This window comes from Petaurus breviceps, unplaced genomic scaffold (assembly GCF_028583685.1).
Source record: "Petaurus breviceps papuanus isolate PSGF00001 unplaced genomic scaffold, PetGlider_PUasm1.0 173, whole genome shotgun sequence".
NCBI lineage: Eukaryota > Metazoa > Chordata > Mammalia > Diprotodontia > Petauridae > Petaurus > Petaurus breviceps.
The window spans coordinates 21,249,305-21,269,866 of record NW_027185759.1 but is presented as its reverse complement, the minus strand read 5'-3'; the positions used below and the strand labels follow the sequence as shown (position 1 = coordinate 21,269,866).

The window sequence follows — 20,562 nt, the reverse complement described above, 5'->3', positions numbered from 1 at the left end:
AAGGGAAGCCTACCACCTCCTGAAGTAGCCTACTCCACTTGCAGATGACTATAACAGAAATTTTTCTTTGTATCTAGCCTAAATCCATTTCTTTATAATTCCTTTCCATTGCTCCTAGGTCTGCCCATTAGAGAATTCTTCAGATCCTTGAAGACAGGGATTGTGTCCCCACTTAAGTGTTCTCCTTTCTATAAGTTCATCTCTAGAGTGGGGTAGGAGGGAAGGAGGAGAAAGGGAAGGAAAAACAAGAAAGAAAAAACATATCACAAAGAACATTCTATAGAAGACCATGTTCATGAAGTTACACAAGTGACTGAATATAAGAATACAAGATACTGCTGTGCTCCTTTTTTGTTATAGTCAAAAGAAAAGTATTTGATTAAACAAGATATTTCTCATGGAGAAAAACAAATGCCCATTTGTTTCAAATGAGTTTCCATGGCACACCCTCTCATCATTCTATTAGCCCCTTGTTGACCATGTACTATCTTACTCTTGCCTTAAAATATGATACCAAAAATTAAATATCAGGCTCCAGATTTGTTGACTAGGAATGAGTAAAATAGGACTTTCATTTTCCTAATTGTGGATATTTGCTGCTTTTAATGTTGACTAGGATAATATTGACCTTTTCCGATGATCATGGTATAGTCAACAATGCTGAGTTGTCAACCCACTAAACCTCATAATAACAATAACAATAGTTAGCAAGTTTAAAGGTGCTTTAAAGTTTTCAAAGCACTTCATGATCCTTATAGTGACCCTCTGAGGTAGGTGCTATTATTGTCCCCATTTTACATATGAGAAAACTGATACTGAGAGAAGTTAAGTAAATTACCAAATCACACAATTAGTATCAGAGGCAGAATTCAAACTCAGGTCTTCCTGACTTCAAAGCTAGCACCTTTACCCACCAGCTACCTCTTCAATTTAACAGAAGTGTGTAGTGATGTTTTCCCCATCCTCTCCTTGGAATTTTTTTTTTACTCAAACAAAAGACTTTACATCAATCCCTATTGAATTTCATCTCATTAGAAGGTTCTAGAGCAGGATCAGGGTCAAAACTAAGGATCAGTTCTGAGACAGGGCTGATGGGAGACAGAATCCCAATAGTTCAATATTGCACAGTTAACAAAGTGATGAGCTAGACAATTTGCTGCATTCAGTATTCATCTCACCCTACCAGGTTGTCCCCTTGTGTGTACCAGTGTGCCACAGGGTGGGGAGAGGTGGCTAATGACTTCCAAGTTTCCTTCCAGCTCTAAATCAATAGTCTCTTCATATCAGTTAGTATTTATGTTATTATTATTAGCTCCTATTTTGCCAGAACATCTGTGCCCTAATTCTTCAGTGGAAAGAGTTGGATCCCCATAGAAATGAGTGCCGTCCTTTTGTAACTTACTCTCTCACTGATGGGATTAAAAGAATGCCTTTCTTTTTGACATTAGGTTGCTTAAAACTATTAAGTGAGAAAGAGTTAGCTAGCAGCCTACTACTTCAAGAGAATGCTGTCTTAGGAAAGACTTATGATTATCATTTTGTCGGACCTATTTCTAACCTTCAATGGGAATTCTCTTTAACTCAGTGCTAATGGCCCCCGATTTGGACTGCTTCTGTAAACCCCTTTTTCTACTCCTTGTCTAGCTTTTGAATTAGGTTACCCTGTGAACCCTAGCTTGACTCCCACTGCATCCTGTTGACTCTGAGAATTCTAATTGACCACTATTTTCTTCCATAATAGGTTTCTTTGGAGACCCTGATTGACCTTTTTGGTCACCAGTGTATGTAACTCCATTCCTTCCCCAATGGAAAAGGAATCTGATGCCCACAGTCATTCAGCTGGTTTGTAGGTGAGAAGTAGCTTGCTGAAAGGGAGAATCAAAAACAATGGTAAATAGTGAGCTGCTGTGACAGGGTTTTCAGTGATTGGGAACAGAAAGGTGATGAAGACTTCAGAGAGCCAGCTGGTCTTAGCCACAGATTCTAGTGTCTTATCCCTCCCTTCCCTTTTTCACCTGTGAACCCCTAAGTGTTCTTCTTTGTTGTGGTTTTCAGCACCTGCACCTTTATGCTGATCCTGTATTCATATCATAAATTAAATTAAAAGAAAATTGTTGAGAAACTATAGTTTATTTTAAAAATCATTGAGCAGCAACAATTCTTTTTTTTAAAGCAATTGGGGTTAAGTTACAGGGTTACACAGCCAGTTTTTTTGTGTGGGTGTTAAGTACCTGAGGCCAAAACTGATCCTGGGTCCTCCCGACTCTGGGGCCAGCACTCTTACTCACGGCACCACCTAGCCGCCCTGAGTAGCTACAATTCTTAATAATAATCCCAGAAAGTTCAGGGTCTTTTAGGTAGTAAATGTGAATAAGAGAAAGAAATATCCTGCATTCTGGCAAATCCCAATCACCAAGAGATCATTCAATAAAGTATGCATCAGGTAGACCAATAAGCTCTCTTTTTCTTCACAGTTTTCTAGTTCAATTCCAGAATATAGTTGGGGGAAACAAACAGTCTTAAGGTCTTCTTTGGCTTTCTCAGTCTATCTTAGTTGGGCAAAAGTAAAATATATACATCTTTCCCTTAGAAAACTTAGGAAAACTCTCTATTTGTATGGACCTTCTGTATTGATTGCCAGCCTTTTGTACTCAAAACTTGACTCATGATGTCAATATCTGCCTAAATCACCTGCATCATTAATTTTGTCAGTGCAAGGTAGGATTGACTGCATTTCAAATTCTGGATGACCTTAAGCAAATCACTGACCCCCTTTAGCCTCAGTGTCCTCACCAGTCAAATGGGAATGGAAAAGCTGATCTCCAAGGTGTCCTTGCTTTAAACTTCTAAAATTCTATGCTTTGAGAAGGTATTGAATTTGGGGTCAGGAGTCCTGGGTTCAAATCACTTACACATTACAGGGGTTCAACAAAGTTACTTGATCCTTGGGGGCTCAATTTCCTCATCTATGAAATGAGGGGGTTGGTTTAGCTATAAATCTGACTTCGTTATATGTCATTTCCCTAACCTTAATTTAGAATCAATACATATCCCTTTTAGAAAAAATGTCTCTGTCCAATTGCCAAGTATTCACAAGGTTATTAAACATTCACATTTTAAGTAGTTCCCCAAACTACCACCTGCCTCAGCATTATTCTCCTTGAATCACTGCAATTAATTATTCCCAATACTGTAATAATAAGACCAAAAGATATATTTCTCTACTATGAAAGAAGAAAAAGAGAAACAAAAAGTCTTCTGATGTAATAATCCCTTTATTTTGTTCTTGCTTCTTTCATGGAAATTCATTTCTTCCAAATGTGACGACTTGATAAATGCCTAAATTTTTGCAGTGATTGAACCCTATCTAGGAAGATTCTGAGTCCACATTTCTTCCCAAAAGGAAACCAGATAATATGTTTGCCCAAGCGAGCACTTCCACAGCCATTAAGCACCATTAAAAATTTTGCAGAGATGGTTTAGCTAGTCCTGGCAATCATAGCTAGTTAATTGCTCTCCAAATTAAACTAATGTGACATTACATTTTACTTTTTTATGTTTAATTATATGGCAAGTCTTTCCAGCAATAAGACTCAGAAGTCTCTTTCAGGCATATTTCTCCCCCTAGATATGAGTGTTTACTGCTCCTGGGTACACAGAAAGAAATTACACACATTTGGAAAGGTCTAGGAGAGATTTATTCAGCATCAACCCATTTCTTACACATTTCATAAATACAGTCTTATAAAAATATTATGAATCTATGTGGCCCTGCTTTATCACTAAGTTTTTTCTATACTGATATTGTTGAAAGCACCTCTATGGTGAAAAAGCAGTGATGTCTTCTGGGTACAATAGGAACCCTGTAAAAATGCTGTCATCTTCACCACTGACATATACACCATTCCAATCTCGCCCAACTTCTAGCCAGACTTGGTCTCCAGCATTTAGTTTGAGAATGGTCAGCAAAGATGCCTGCTCGATTTCTTGGCCATACAGTGTTTCCCGAGATTTGGCCCACTTCTTGTTTTGTGCTATAAGGCTGATCCTGGCAGGCCTGCCTCGCACAGTGAAATGGTAAGCAAAGACATAAACTCCCGGAATGCTACAATTGAATTTCCCAGTACCTGGATTGTAATCCCCCTGATCATTATAGAGAACCTTATCAAATTTGATAGGAACATTGGGAGCAGGGAAAGGCTTGGACAAGCCAGCACTGAATGCTGATCTTTTGACACTTGTGCATTCCCCCTTTGAGCCCTTGAGACCCCTAGAGCCTTTTTTCCCAACAGTCCCTCGGGTCCCTTTGCCACCAAGATTTCCCTTAGGTCCAACCGGTCCAATAAGACCAGGAGATCCTGGATCTCCCTTTTCACCTTTAATACCTGCCTCACCCTGTATCCCACGTTGGCCATCTAAGCCCCTGGCGCCTTCTCCCCCTGCATCTCCTTTGATACCTTTTTCTCCCTTCATTCCCACTTCACCTTTTTGCCCTTTTCCTCCTCTTTCTCCAGAATCTCCACAGAATCCCTTATCACCCACCTCCCCCTTTTCACCCTTGGCTCCAGTTTCTCCATTTAAGCCTGGTAGCCCCATGTCCCCACTGTCTCCTTTATCTCCCTTGGTGCCATTCTCACAGGTGTCCCCCTTAGATCCTTTTTGTCCTTTTACTCCAGCTTGCCCAGTGTTCCCTTTATCACCTTTAAGACCAACTCCACCTGAAACAAAAGAGAAGAAATATGTTTGAGGACTAGTAAGGCTACAAGCATTGTATTTCCCACCTGATGTCTATATAAAAAAAAAACAAATTCAGTGTATTAGGGAAACCTGGGTCCTGCGTCAAGAAATATTCTATGGGAGACTAGAAATATTTGTAATGAGATGCTTTAAAAAATACAGAAATTAGGTATGCAGATGAGAACTGATATTTACATTGACATTGATGTGGACATAGCTATAGACATAGAAACAGAGATAGATGTGATACATGGTGTAGAAGCAGTTCATATTTAAACCTCATCTTTCTATCTTTGATTAATTTTAATTTTGAAGGCAAAAAATGGCAGCACAATTCCTGTTATCAGATATAATTCACTGCTCAGAGGTAGTGTGGCATAATGGATAGAGAGGGGGCCTAGGGATCAGGAGAACCTGACCATGACATATACCTGCTGTGTGGCCCTAACCAAGTCATTTCACTTCTCAGTGCTCTGAGCAACTCTGTAAGACTCCAAGTCGAAGAAAAGGTGTTAATTTGCTTTGGTAGAATATGTTTCTTCATTGAGGAGTCCCCTGGATCAATAATGAATTGACATGATAAGAATCTATTGCTGTTTAGCGTGACTCTTCTTCCCCATTTGGCATGCATATTTGTAGCTCTTTAGTTCTTTTCACTTGTGTTTGACACTTTGTGACCCCATTTGGGGTTTTCTTGGCAAAGATACTGGACTAGTTTTCCATTTCCTTCTCCAGCTCATTTTACAGATGAGGACACTGAGGCCAACAGGGTTAAGTGACTTGCCCAGGGTCACACAGATAATAAGTGTCTGAGTCCACACCTGGCATTGTATCCATTGAGTCACCCAGCTGATCATTGACATTCATATACAAATTCTATAATCTACATTCATAAAAAATACTGCTTCATAACAAATAACTACAACTACAAAATACTCTTGGCACAAATAAAGACAGACCCAAATAACTGGAGGAATATTAATTGCTTATGTTCAGGTCAAACCTATTTAATAAAAAATTACAATATGACCTAAATAAATTTATTTTATTCTGTGTCAGAAGAATCAGACTGCTAAAGGATTATTTTATAGAACTAGAAAAAATAATAAAATTCATCTGCAGGAATGGAAGGTCAAGAATCTCAAGGAAAGTAATGAAAAAAATGAGAAGGAAAGGGCCTTACAATACTAAATCTCAAATAATATTATGAAACAGTAATGATTAAAACAACTTCGTACTAGATAAAAAAATAAAGAGGTTGATCAGTGGCATGGAAAAGGTATACATTTATATTTATATGTATATATATATATATATGCAGAAGCTTATGAAAACAATAGCCTATCAAGTTATCAATCAATCAGATTATCAAAGCTATTGGGATAAGAACTCACTATTCAATAAAAGCTTCTGGGAAAACTGGAAAGCAATCTGGAAGAGACTAGGTGAAGATCAACAACTTATACCACATACCATGATAAACTCTAAATGGGTACATAGCTAATAAGCAGTAAAATTGCAAACAAGTCTGAAAAGCAAGATGGGGAAATAATCTTTCAGATCTATGGATAGGAGAAGAGCTCATGACAAAGCAAAGGCTATAAAAGATCACAGAAGATAAAATGAACGTTTTTATTACATGAAGTTTAAAAGTCTGCACAAACAAAAGCAATGTAACTAATATGAGAAGTGAAACATAACTGTGGAGAAAAGTTTTGCAGCAAGTTTCTATGACAAGGGCCTCATTTCCATACAGAAGGAATTTATTTTAATTTGTAAGAATAAAAGACATTTCTTAATTGATAAATTATCAAAGAATATGAATAGACAGTTTTCTAAGGAAGAAACTCAAGCTATTAATAGCCATGTGAAAAAAAGCTCCAAATTACTAATAATGAAAGAAATGCAAATTAAATCCACTCTGAGGTTCTATCTCACACCTCTCAGAGAGTTAATGGAAAACAAAAATGGCAAAGGTTGGATGGGCTGGGGGAAAATTGGTGCATCAACAAATTGCTAGTGGAGCTATGAATATGTCCAGCCATTTCAGAAAACAATTCCAAGAGTGAATAAGCCTTGAGCCCACCACAATTGTCTGGCATTGGAGAGTGCCACTGATCTTTTATTAAAATGCTAGAATTATTTATAAAATGACTAATTATGCAGAAATTATGTCTCTCAAATTTTTCAAATATTGCAGACCTAAAAGTTACTAAATTGTGCACATCCTTTGACCCAGTGATATCATTAATAGGTTTATATCCCAAAAGGATCGAAGAAAGAGGAAAAGGACTCATATATCCAAAAATATTTTCAGCAACTCTTTTTGTAATGGCAAAAACTAGAAACTAAAGGAATATCCACTAAATGTGCTGAACAAATTGTGACATCCAAACATAATGGGATACTACTGTGTGTAAAAAATGATGAAGGGAATGTAATGGTTTCAAAGAAAACTGGGAAGACTTGTATAAACTGATATAAAGAGAACAGAACCAGGAGAAAAAATGTATATAATAACAAGACAATAAAAATGATTTTGAAAGACTCAAGACACACACACATAGACATAGACACAGACATAGACATAGACATAGACAATGCAGGAATTAGCTTTGCTTAAATTATTCATTGTTATAAAGGTTTTGGGTTTTTTTTTTCTTTATTCCTGGAAGAGTGTGAGGTATTAGGGAGAAAAATTGACTTTTTTATTGAAAAGATTAATTTGATTTTTAAAATAAAATTATGGGGGCGGCCAGGTGGCTCAGTGAGTAAGAGCATCGGCTCCAGTGTTGGGATGACCTGGAGATTGAATCCCGGGCTCAGACACTCAGCACCACACCCAGAAATAACTGGCCACATAACCTTGAGCAAGTTACTTAACCCTGATTGCTTAAAATAAATAAATAAATGAATGAATGAATGAATGAATGAATGAATGAATGAATGAATGAGATTATGCAATTTCCTTTAGAACAGGGCCTATTTGCTTTCTATCTTTGGATCTCTATGCCTAACACAGTGCCTGATACCTAATAAGAATTAACTAGTGACTGCTGAATTTAATTGAACAACAATTTATGCCATGGAATTAGATTATGTAAATATTTGCAACGTACATTTTAGTATATGTTGCTATGCTAAATGTCAGATTTATAACAAACCATTGCTTAAAGTGCAATGGTCTGAGATACCTTGTTCTCCAGGTTTCCCAGGATATCCCGGAACTCCATTTACTCCCTGATCCCCATGTTCTCCTTTGTCTCCTGAAATAGTATTACTATTAATATATTTTGCAAACGGCTTTATTTAGAAAACAATCAATATTCATTCAATAACTATATTCAACTCCAAATTATCCATAGTTAGAATCATTTAAAGGGAAGTATATGCTTTCAGACCCATTGAGAAGATTTTTACTCTAACTGAGGTCAGTTAAGTCCATTTAAAATGAAGTAATGCAAAAATGGAAATAGACCTGGTTTGTTTTAAAATGAGTGTGTTACTTAATTTCTTTTATCAAAATGAATTATTTTGAAATTTATTTCCTCCAAACTCAAGCACCAAGAAATCAATTCTACTTGTTCAAAAAAAGGCTGTCCATTACATTTGAATTGTTAAGGTTCTGTGTAATTGTCCATTTTAAAAAATGATCATTTTCCCCACATAAGATGATTCCACTAAAAATATCACCTATTTGAATTACTTGCTGCTTTTCTTATATAAAAAAGGATGATGTATAGGCCCCAAAATAGCCCTGCCATTTTTATCTTTTTAGTTTGGAATTAGATACGATTCCCAAAAAGTTCCATCTCTAGTCTCAACTTCTCTCTGGATGTCCAGACCCAAATAGTTCCAAATTCCTTTTGGACATCTCCATCAATCAACCAATTGAGAAGTACTTATCAGGCTCCTGTTCTCTGCCAGACATTGCATTATGCTAGACAATAGATACTCCATCTTGGTCCCCTATTAGTGTTGTATACCACACAGATTCAAAGTTCAGCTCATTAGCTCTTTCATTCAAATACTTCTCTTTCTGTTGATGGCATCACCATCACCCACGCTGAATTTCTCCATGTTATATAGGAGATTCCTTTCATGCTGGATCCAATTATTTTCAATTTCATTGTTAGTCTAATACAGATGATATGATGAACATTTTGTGTTATTTTTGTTAGGGTTTTTTTGGTGGCTGTTGTTGATGAGGCTTGCTTACTTTATGTTGTTTTACTGGGGTCCTCTGATTCTTTGGCTTACTGTAGAGGACTCTCTATTTACATAGTTGCCTAAGGCATTGAGAGATTCAATGGCCTGTCAATGGAAACACCTATAAAATATATCAATGGCAAGGCTTGAACCTCAATCTTCCTAACTCTTAGACTAGATCTTTATCCACTACAAATATCTATAGTATCTAAAATAACTCTCGTCATATCCATGAACACAGTCCCAATTGAAGCCCTTATCAATGCTTGCTTAGGCAATTATAATAGCCTAGAAGGCAGAATAAGCCTGTAGCACTAAGTCTGGAGTCAGGAAAATCTCATTTCAAATCCAGTCTTATATACCGACTAGCTCTATGACCTTGCACATCATTTAATTTCTACTTGCCTCCATTTCCTCAGCTAGGTGGTACAGAAGATAGAGTGCCAGGCCTGGAATCAGGAAGACTCATCCTCATGAGTTCAAATATGGCCTCAGACACTTACTACTGTGTGACCCTGACTTAACCCTGTTTGCCTCAGTTTCCTCATCTGTAAAATGAGCTAAAGAAGGAAACGGCAAACCACTTCAGAATCTTTACCAAGAAAACCCCAAATGGGGTTATAGAGAGTCAGACATGACTGAAAAATGACTAAACAGCAACAAAATGTGAATAATAATAACACCCAACTCCCAGGGTTATTTATTGTGAAGATCAAATGAGATAATATTTGTAAAATGTCTGGTGCATAGGAGGCTCTATAAATGTTAGTTATTGTTGTTGCTGTTTATTATTATCTTTTCTTCTTACTTCCCTAATCAAAGCCCTTTAATGACTCCCCAAAGGCATACATGATCAAATAGAAACACTTGGGCTGACATTCAAGACTTTCTACAATCGGTTTCCAGCCTACCTTTCCAGCCTTTGCTCACACTGCTCCCTTTGTGCACTGGATGTTCCAGTCAAACTGCACTATGCATCATTTACCATTCTCATCCTGTCACCCATCATTGTCATCTCTGTGCCTTTACATACACAGTCCTCCTGGCCCACAACTGTCTACTCTTCCCTTCCATCTTCCCATCTCAATCTATGAAAATCCTTCCATTAGATCACAGCTCAGGTGCTACCAAACGCATATGGGTCACACCTGACTGCAGATGTCACTTAGTCCCTTCTTTGGACCTTTCCTTTGTGCTTATATTTGCATTTGCAGTGGAGCTATTCATGTGTGGAGTCCTATGCACACCATTGTCCATGTATTTAAGCTGCTCTGTCATTATCCATTTGGACTTGCTCTCGGGGGACTGCGACAGCCAGCTCCAACTGGCTTGGGAGCCCATAGTCAAATTTCCACTTGGAAATCAACAAACTCTACAAATCAGGGCTTGATTTATTTTTTTCTTGATTGTCTCCACTTAATAATGGAGAGTAAGCTTAACACATGCTGTGGGTATATTTTTTTCAGACAGCTTTTTGTTAAACACACATCAGCACTCCTCTGCTTGCGCTGCTTACAACTCTTCCAGTTCTCTAAGCCTTTGGGGCAGGATCCAGTCATTTGTACTGAACTAGGTCAAAGCAAGAAGTGGTTTAGTGATAGGAAACTACAACACAGTCATCTAACTCATTTCTCTACTTGAGATATAACCAACAAGCCAAGCTTAGATTTAGAGACAAAGAACTGGAGTAGTCATTCCTTGGCTGACAGGATATCTACTCTCAACTCCCCATCAAAGCATGCTCTTCAGATCCTTGAAACAGCCACTTTCCCTATTCTTTTTTCTCCTCTGCTACTTCCAAACATCTCGCTTCCAAACTGCATGAATCACTGAGGGAGTTCATCACTCATCTCCATTTCACAAGGAGTTCTGCTAACATAATTCAGCCTCCAAAGAGCTCAATGTTTCTGAGGCTGAAAATCCCACAATTGACAAGTATGAAATAGCTCTGTGTTACCCTTGCATCTTTTTACAGTAATTACTTTGCTGAATGTTCTACCACAAATGAGTCAGGCTGCTCCTGAGACACGGCGAGGGTGATCTATCGATGATATTCCATTTCCTGACGTCTGACATTGAGGCGAAAAACATTTAATTTGATGGATACATGGTATTTCTACAGAGTGGCAGTGTCTGCCAGGAAATGTCTTAATGTCACATTGAATGTATAGCCTTCTATCTACATTTGTAAGTAACAATAGCACAAACCAGAATTTTCTAGAGCCAAAAACTCTATTGCAAGCCCTCCTCATTGGGTGGTCCAATCAGAGTCATAGAATGCTAGAGGCAACATAGGCTATCTATCCATAAGGGCCTGGACCAGGGAGAATCATAAAATTAAAGGGCCGCAGATGAAGAACTAAAAGGAATTTCAAAAACCATCAAACCCAAACCCCTCATTTTACAGATGAGGAAACTGAGGCCCAAGCAGATGAAGTGATTTGCTCGAGGTCAAGTAGGTAGTATCATAGAGAGGATTTGAACCCAAGTCCTCTGATTTCAGAGCTACACTCTGTATGGCTGCTTAGGGGAGAAAGTTTGCCATTTGGTAACTTTCCATTTTAATTAATTCTTCTTGCTAAGTGCTATAAATGGCTCTGTAATTTTTTTTCTACTAAAGGACAGCAAGAGCTTTCAGAGCCCTCTAAATTCAGGACCCTAAGGGTAAATCCTTTATCACCTCATTCTATTTACAGATCTGAACAATAGGGTTGTTCAGGGTTGACTGAAATAATCTATATAAAGTATTTTGCAAATGCTAAAGCATTCTATAAATGTCACTATTGTTCTTATTAGAGCTAAAAGGTACCTTCACTGTCACCTAGCCCAAAGCCTTCATTTATAAAACGAGGACATTAAGCTGAAAGGTGAAGTCATTTCACCTGAAATAAAAGCCCAAGGTCACATAGTTACCTGCTGTCAAACCCATGATCAGTACTCACACTATCTGATTCCCAATCAGAGATTATGGCTTTCTACTTTGTATAATTTTGGTCAAAATTTCCTAATTTCCTAGATTTCTATGGGATCCTCTGCTCTATTTATATCTCACTAATGAGAAAATTATGTTCTTGATGGGGAAGTTCTTATTAGAGCCTTCCATCTGGGAAAATACTCTGTAAGATGAATTCCCTCCTAAATGGGTCAGTCAGGTGACAAACCATCTGGTTTTTTCAACAGGTAAACCAATCATATGTTAAAGTCTTAATTAACTGCTCAAAGTCAGCATTTTTATTATGAATAAATCAATCCCTTTTTTAATGGGCAATATGTTCATATATGATCTTATTTTAGCTATGCCAAAATACCAAGTGGTACACTCCAAATTTTACCCAGAAATCTATTGGCCTAAGAGTACATTACACACTTACCCTTTTGGCCTTTGTAGCCCTTTGCACCCGGTGGCCCAATAATTCCTGGATGACCTGGACTTCCTAAACCACCAGTCTCTCCCTTAGGACCTGGAAATATGATTTAGAACTCACTTACACAGAAAAAGTATCCCTATGAAATATATAGCCCAGGGATAGACATTATTTTAACTGAAGCCACAGTTATTGATTTCTCAAGTAGCAAGTCTAGGCAGCACTGAGACTCTGCACTTTGATTCAAGCTATTAAAGAAATTGCCCAGATAAGATTTTCACCTGATTTATAGTCTTTTGCTTCCCAAAAATGTAAATGGAGACTGATAAAGCCTGCCAATGGGATTAATGAGATTGATCAAATTCTTTAGAGAAGAGAAACTTCACCAACCAAGAAGCTCCATTATACCTTGGGAAATACAATTTGGTAAGTCCATTTGGCTTGGCTCTCAGAGTGAGTTGAGCAATGGAAAACATCAGGGAAGGACAAAACTGAAAAGTTTAGAATGATCTGAAATCTGAGTAAACTTGGACCTCCACCTTAAAATGAGAAATAGTAATAGATCAAACCAGTATCTTCCTAGCTCCAGAGCCACAACAGGATTTTTTGCACCTTGGACAAATCCCAAATCACACCCAGAGTAACTCTGTCCTCTGTTGAGTGGGGAGCAGTAGACATCAAACAATGGGAAAGAGACAGAGACTCCAGAACATAAGTTTAAGGCTACTGCTGGGTAGACAGTCACACTGAAGTATGGAGAAGTCCATCCCAGCATGACATCTGGCAATTCTTACTAGCTACTCTCATGCCCAACTATTTCTATATTGCTGATTGTCTGAAAGTGGCTTCAGAACCTTCTATTCTTGGCACCTTCTAAATACAGAGTCCTGTGGCAAAGTCCCTGCTCCACCACCCTAGTTATGGTATTCCCTTACTCTACTGTATCACCTCTTAAGTGAGGAGGTCTCATAAGGTCTTGCTGGGATTTAGTTTCTAAGCTACTAGACTGGGCAAAAACTGTAGAACTGCATGCTATGTGTCAAACCTCCTCATGCCAACCCTAGCTAAGAGCAACCAAGAGTAACTAAGACAGACAGCTGAAAGGGAAATCATCTCTGCGCAAATGATGGCAAGCAGACTGTGTGGGAAAGTTCATCCATTCATCGTTGTTCAATCACTGCAGTTATATCCAACTCTTAGTGAACCCCTTTGGAGTTTTCTTGACAAAGATCCTGGACTGGTTTGCCATTCCTTTCTTCAGCTCATTTTACAGATGAGGAAACTGAGGCAAACAGGGTTAAGTGACTTGTACAGGATCACACAGCTAGTAAATGTCTGAGGTTAGATTTAAATTCAGGAAGATGAGTCTTCCCGATTCCAAAACCTGTCCTCTATCCACCATGCTATCTCGCTACCCTAAAAGGGATTCTGCTGAACTATGAATGTTTGCTACAAAAGAACTAAATGCTTCATCTTTAACATATGAGAGAGACACCAAGAACAAAATAGAAAAATGAGACTGTTTGTAGATGAATCCTGTATTGGAAAGAGATAAATGATAAGACCTATTGAAACGAATTTATTATCAAAATCCTGCATAAATAAATAATTTATTCATAAGGAATACTCCCTCCCCCTATTAAAAATTTATTCACTTTTCAGAGACTCATATATTTCAAATTGAAGTTCTGGTTTTGACTTTCTGCACTATGATCATGTGAAAGTGAAGAGGAGGCCCAGTGATTACTCACAGTATTAGGGCCATTGGAACTTGTAAATGTGCTACCCAGAATCCTATGAAGAAATTTGCTGAGCAAGGATAGAGAGCAATCTGCTTTATTTTAATGGCATCAGTTTGCCATACCTAATCCTATCTAACTACAAATAACCTTCCAAAAAGCTATCAGTCAATGGACACAGGTACCACCTTTTTACTATACCAAGGCCAGAGATATAATGCGCCAAAGAGCTATCGACATTGGTGGGCTAGAGAGGTCGAGTACCAATGATGAAGGTTTACCTCATCTGTTCTTGCCCAGATGCTCACTTATCCAGAGTAATTTTCCTTTAATCCCTATCTAGTTGTTGCCTTTATACTCTAGACCTATATAAGCCCATAACAATTTATATGATAAAATAGAAAATGTTGGGGTTCTTACCCAGTCCTCGTATAAACCAGGTTCCTTTGAAAGACCAAGTTTTACCAAAAACAGAACTAAGACACGGTGACTGAGCTTCTGTTTCAGAGTACTGAATTTAGAGTGTGCTGGCAGTCTCTTAGCAGCACAGACACAATTGAATTTAGCACCTAACTATAAAAAATAATTAAAATAAGAAGATAAGTTTGCCTCTGGCTTGGGTACAGCTACCTTTGAGGGCACATTTCATACTACTTTTCATAGATAGATATTATATTATTTCATCCTGTGAACAAAAAAAGCTTCATTATGACTCTGAGCTTTACTAGGCCTGGCTGGACAATATTTCCCAAATATTTGCCAATACCTGGCCATCCAGGCTCCCCTGGCTCTCCTTTTGGCCCAGGAGCAGGCATGCAGCAGTCACAGCAATTAAAAAAGAAATCTTCTGTATCCAGAGTGAAGTTATCAAAAGGGAAGAGAGTGGCCTCTGGACTGAAGGCAGAGGTCATCAAAGGAGGCTCTGTGGTCATATCCTCCAATACCTCTGTGAATGGCATTTCTCCTTTGGCAGGGGGAGCAGTGGATGGCTTAAAACCTTTTGGGACATCTTTTTCAGGCGGTTTCTTGGTAAACTTTGTCGATGGCGTGGTCTTGGCCAGCAAGCCTATTACAGCAACAACTAAAATCATCAGGTTGGCCCACGGCCAAGAAAACATCCACATGGTTAAAGCTGAAAGGGAAAAAGAATGGAATGATATAACTTCCTTTCTATAGCTAGATTGATATATGCATGTGCAGACAGATATACACACACAGATCTTTAGAAACATTCAAGGGAGCTCTTGGGTGGATGAACATTTTTATCATAGGAACCAATTTGTTTCCATTTTTTTCCTCTATTACCTCTTCCAAGATATTGTTTCGACTGGGTCAAAATGTCTTGCCAAACAGCAAACACAATCTATAAAAAATAAAACACAGCTTAATAACTCACATGCCCTGTGGGAAACAAAATACTTATAACTTCCTGACTTATCTCCCTTGGATTTATTGGAATCAAATACATTCATATTATAGGAAGATGAAAAGTATTGAACAGAATAGTTTATACTAGTAAACTCAATTATTTCAAGGGGGAAAAAAAGTACCAGAGTCTTTAAATATCTTTGTTATAATGTGTTGTGATGTGAGAGTAATCTTTTAAACTCACCAAAATGAGAAAAAATAAATTAAAAATACCAATACAAAGGAAAATATAAATTCTCCTCCAAGTCTTTCTGAGAAGTGCAATGGCACGGGTGATACATCATTAAACCATGGCCTCACATCCTGCCTCTGACCCATACTGGTTCTGTGACCCTAGGAGAAGAACCAAACTTTTCACTTCACTAAAACTATATTACAGACTAGCCACCAACCTATAGGAGTAGAAGGGGTTTTAAAGGCCTTGGGCACATGCCCTCACCTCCATGGATTCTAAATTCCTCATCTATAAAATGAAGATGTTGGACGTGATAACAACTTACATTTAATAACATGTCCAAGTTTACAAAGCACATTGCTTACAATAGCCCTTGGAGGTAGATGCTATTATTGTACCCATTTTATAGATGAGAAAACTGAGGCTATGAGGGTCACATAACTAGTGAGTGTCTAAAACAGGAATTGAACTGCAAGGCCAGCACTATATCTGTATCACCTAAGTGCCTAGACAGTTGGCAGCCACAGGGATTAGGGATCTGTCTAGATGTTCACAGCTAGAGGGATTGAAACTCAAGCCTTGCCTGACTACAATTCCATAGGATTCTTTCTCTGCTTCTCTAAAGTCTCTTTCAGATCAGAGCTGCAGCCCTGTGGTGCCAGATAACTTGGCACAAAGCACTCCAAGGTTGGGCTCTAGGGCTAAAGAAAGAAGTCACACAGCTTGATTGTGACCATTGACAACATAAACTCTCACTTCCCTTCCTCCCTGACCCCATGTGGGAATGTCCCAAGGCATCTGCTCCCATAGGGCTTTGTGCGCTGACCTCTACATTTCTAGTCTCTTTCTCCCTCCCTTAACTGAATGTATTATCTAAAAAATTAGATTCCCTTTCATGTGACTCAACCCAGTTTGGTGGCTGTTGTTATTGCTGTTATTTGGGTGAGGTTTTTGTGTGTTTTTTGTTTTCTGTTTGTTTGTTTTTGGTGCTTACTTCAGGTAGCACAAGAGCTAATTATCACTCTGTTCAGAGTATTAGACTTTCATTTCTCTTCAATTCCTTTTTTTTAGGGGGAGGGTGCTTATCTTACTTTTGATGAATGTAGACCACTATGGATGTTTCCACAAACTGGAAGGGGGACTCTATAGTGTCTCATCAGCAAAAATTAGGAAACCAGATGGAAAATCTGAGACACGGACCAATCAGTCAAAGTCCCTGTTGTGTACCCCTCAAATCCAAATGGGATCATAGCATTAGATTAGAAGCAGAAGGGTCATCAGAGATCATCTCATTCAACCCACTCATTTCATACCAGAGGCCCAAAGAGATTCAGTCCTGGTCCCTGGCCATGGACCACGGACCACAGATTCATTAGGTCCTCCTTGACTCCAAATCAAGGGTCTTTCAGAGGCTTAAAGACCATATGAGTTTAAGGCCTAGACAAGTGGCTTGGCACTAATCAAGCAGGTCAAATCACTGGCCCAACAATGGCAGGATTCTTCTTGTCAGGGCTCCCCCTCAAAGAAGCCCAGTAGCTAAGTAGAGCAGTAGGGCACTGGGCCTGCAGTCGGGAAGACCCGAGTTCCATCCGGCATCAGATGCGTCCTAGCAATGTTACTCTGAGCAAGTCCTTTACCTACACACTGTTCAGTTTTAAAGGAGGATAAAAGTGCCTGCCTCCAAGGGCTGTGGTGAGGATCAGCTGAAATGTCTGTAAAGCACTTAGTGCAATGCCTGGCACATAGTAGGTGCTTAATAAAAAAACAATGTTCTCTCTCCCTCACATTGTCTCTTGCTTTCACAAATCAGACACAAGAAAACCATCAGCCCGTGCCTACCTCCTCAATATAACACCCTCACAGTTCCTATTCATTGACCATAGTTTTGTTTCCCAAAAAGTCTTTCAAGTTGCTCCACTCAACTATTCCTGGTACTTCTATTGAGTTAGGATAATACAGTAAAAAGAATACTGATTCTGGAGTCAGAGGACCTGGGTTCAAGTCCTAATGCTGACATCCTGAATAAGCCATTTAATCTCTTTGGGCCTCAGTTTCTTCAACTGCAAAATGAAGGAGGTTGGACTAAATGTTCTCTGAGGCCCTTTAGGTCTATAATCTTATACTATGACTCAGAAGCTAAAACTTCTGAATCCTATCTTGTCTTTAATCGTTTATTGAGTTTGTGTGAAGAATCCTGGGCTGAGAATCAAGAGAGACGGGTTCCATTCCCAGATCGCCACTAACTCCATGGATAATGCAGATGGCCTCTCTCAGCCTCAGTCTCTTCCTCTATACAATGAGGTTGCAAGCTCAGTGATGGCCAAAGACTCTCCCCATCTAGGGTTTTATCATTTTATGACTCTACTCCACTTGAATTGGGCCATTTCCTATTTTTATGTAACCTCATTTGTTATCCTGGCTGCCATCTTTCCTTATTCCTAGGCTTTGGGTCTGGGGTCAATTCTCAGACCTTGTTGGCCTTCGATTTGGCCTCTGGAGTAGCTTAGAGTTCAGAAACTTTTCCCCACCCCCACACCAACTTCCCAGATGTCACAAGTTCAGAATAACAAAGGTACCTGACAAGCATCAGGTTTGAGACCAGCCAAGAGTGAAACAGAGGGAAGCCTGTGTCTGAAAAGCTCCCAACAGGCTAATGTACCCCAGGAAACAAGGACACAGTCACTTCCTCCCATATCAGCGTTGGCATGCTACCTAATACCCCCACAAACCAAGGACAATGAATGGCATTGTAGCAGTGCTGTAACTGAAGCAATTAACCAGCTAATGGGCTGTGGGGCTCATTATAGCAGAATGTCAATTAAAACATTTGCAAGGAGATTGTGCAAAGCCCTTTATTTTTAGATCTTATAAGTTACAAAGACTGAACCATGGAAAATTTAGATCACTACTGTACAAGGCAAAAGAAAATAGTTTATGTGTGTCTGTGTGTGTGTATTTGATGACTTGCTTCATATCTCACTGAGAAGTCAACAGTAACCATCAATTATATAAAAAAAGTTATACAGAAAATGAAATAGAGGATTTCAGGGCTGCCTCAGACTTATTCTTCAGATGTGATCTGAGAAATAGAGACATCACGAGGAACTCTTATTTATGTAATATATTTTTCAATTGATTCAAGTGCCAGTTATTGGTCTAGCTTCAGGTTTTTGCTCAAGAGCTTATGAGGGAGAGAAAACAACATAAGTAGAAAGAATGTGAATCTCAGAGATGGAACACTTGGGTCTCTAGGAAGATCCAAAAATGTACTTTCTTTGACTTAAGTGAATTTACTTTACCAAGAAAATAAATTTTTGTTCCATTCCAGTCTTTGCAAAATGTTTGCTTTTCAAAAAGGAAAATAAAATAACCTGCAAAGGTGCCCTGCAAATTATATCATTCTGGAGAAGTACATTTCCTGTCTGGAAATGAACTAATAGATGGTCACAGTGCTTCTTAATAAAGCCTACCAGAAGAGCCAAGTTACAATAATAAACATGTGAACTAAAGAAATAATTAAATAAACATTTTGATACAACAATTGAAAAATACATTCTTTAAATAAATCCTTCAGAGAAGGATGTGATAAGGCCAAGGAATGTAAGGGTCCTCTAACTTATAACATAAGAAATTGACTTTGTCCTAAGTGGTAATTATCAATCCTAATTATTTCATAGAGAATCACAGACATGGTATAGCTTAAGAAAAAAAGAAAATGTCTACTTTTCATGTATTCAACAATCATTCTGGTTACTTTTATTCCAAGTAGATTTCAGGATAGTCACTAGCTATCTAGCCACATAGTGACATCAAGAGAAAACCCAATTTGTAATACTAATATTTCACCACTCAAAAATTATCTTATGTTCTCCTGTAACAAAAAAAAAATTCCAAATTAAGTATATCCTCCATATTACCCTGTAGCTCCAATATTTAAATGCCTTGTTTTTGGTAATTATATATATATATACATATATATGGTCATTATAATTATAATATGTAGTTATGATATATATATATATAAATTGACTATCTTCCCAAATTCAGAGGCTATAAAAAAAAGCTTTAAATCATTGATTCTTCAGCATCACCATAACCACCATCTCTGAATACTAGGCAAGAAAAGAAGGGAGGGAATGGAGAATACTCTCAGTAATCCCACCTATATTTCTATGAGGCGCCTTTTTCCCCAGGAAATGAATGGTATCATGAGTTCCTCTAAGCCCATGGTCTTACTGCAAAAGCTCTCATGGAATATTAAGTGAAGCAATGTTTGTTACCAAATCCTACCTTATGAATGTTTGCCTTGTGTACAATCCCTCATCTGGCTGGCACATTGGATAAGCCGGACTTCATTAACAATCAGGCAGGAATCTGTTTTACTTTGGTAATCCTCTTGCCTATAACCAAAAAAAGAGGAGTGCCCCTATACAGGGGAGTTAAGGGGATTGGTGAATATTCTCTGAAAGTTAAGCAAAAGGGGCCTTGAAATCTGAGGAAATGCAAATAACTTGGGACAGGTGAAGACTTACCTCTTTACTTGAGCTGAGATTGGCTGCTTTCCAAACAGCTCCTTTGTGGACTGAGGTTTATCTCCCACTATCATGCTCTGAGACCATGGAGAGAAAATGCTCAAAAACACCATCTGTTTCAAAAAATGATTTTAGTTGGTATTTGTTTCTAAAGTCGATAATTATCTGCTAGTATTGTTATTGGCCCATGAACCAAGAAAGCATTTGTCTAGTTAAGTCCTCATTGTAATGAACCTATTTCTGGTGTCCTTGGGGATTAAGAAAGAAATCATTTTCCAATCCTTAAAGCCCAAGGGCCTTCAATGCAGAATGATAGCTACTTTAATCATAATTCAATCTTTCAATAGATCTCATCAGTGTGGACATTCAGTATTACA

General features: G+C 38.4%; 1 protein-coding gene and 1 long non-coding RNA gene across 2 annotated transcripts; both read right to left on the bottom strand.

Moving 5' to 3' along the window:
- Positions 1-3,681: 3,681 nt before the first annotated feature.
- On the bottom strand, positions 3,682-15,177 carry OTOL1 (otolin 1). The gene is made up of 4 exons (XM_069083657.1): positions 14,817-15,177; positions 12,318-12,407; positions 7,932-8,003; positions 3,682-4,718 (listed from the first exon to the last, which is right to left on the bottom strand). Exons 1-4 carry the CDS (start codon positions 15,172-15,174, stop codon positions 3,820-3,822), a joined length of 1,419 nt encoding a protein of 472 aa, XP_068939758.1. The 5' UTR covers positions 15,175-15,177; the 3' UTR covers positions 3,682-3,819.
- A 181-nt stretch (positions 15,178-15,358) lies between these two features.
- Positions 15,359-20,300, bottom strand: LOC138157858 (uncharacterized). Its single transcript, XR_011167484.1, has 3 exons — positions 20,186-20,300; positions 19,944-20,079; positions 15,359-15,413 (listed from the first exon to the last, which is right to left on the bottom strand). It is a non-coding gene; the product is annotated as an uncharacterized lncRNA (long non-coding RNA).
- Positions 20,301-20,562: the final 262 nt, after the last annotated feature.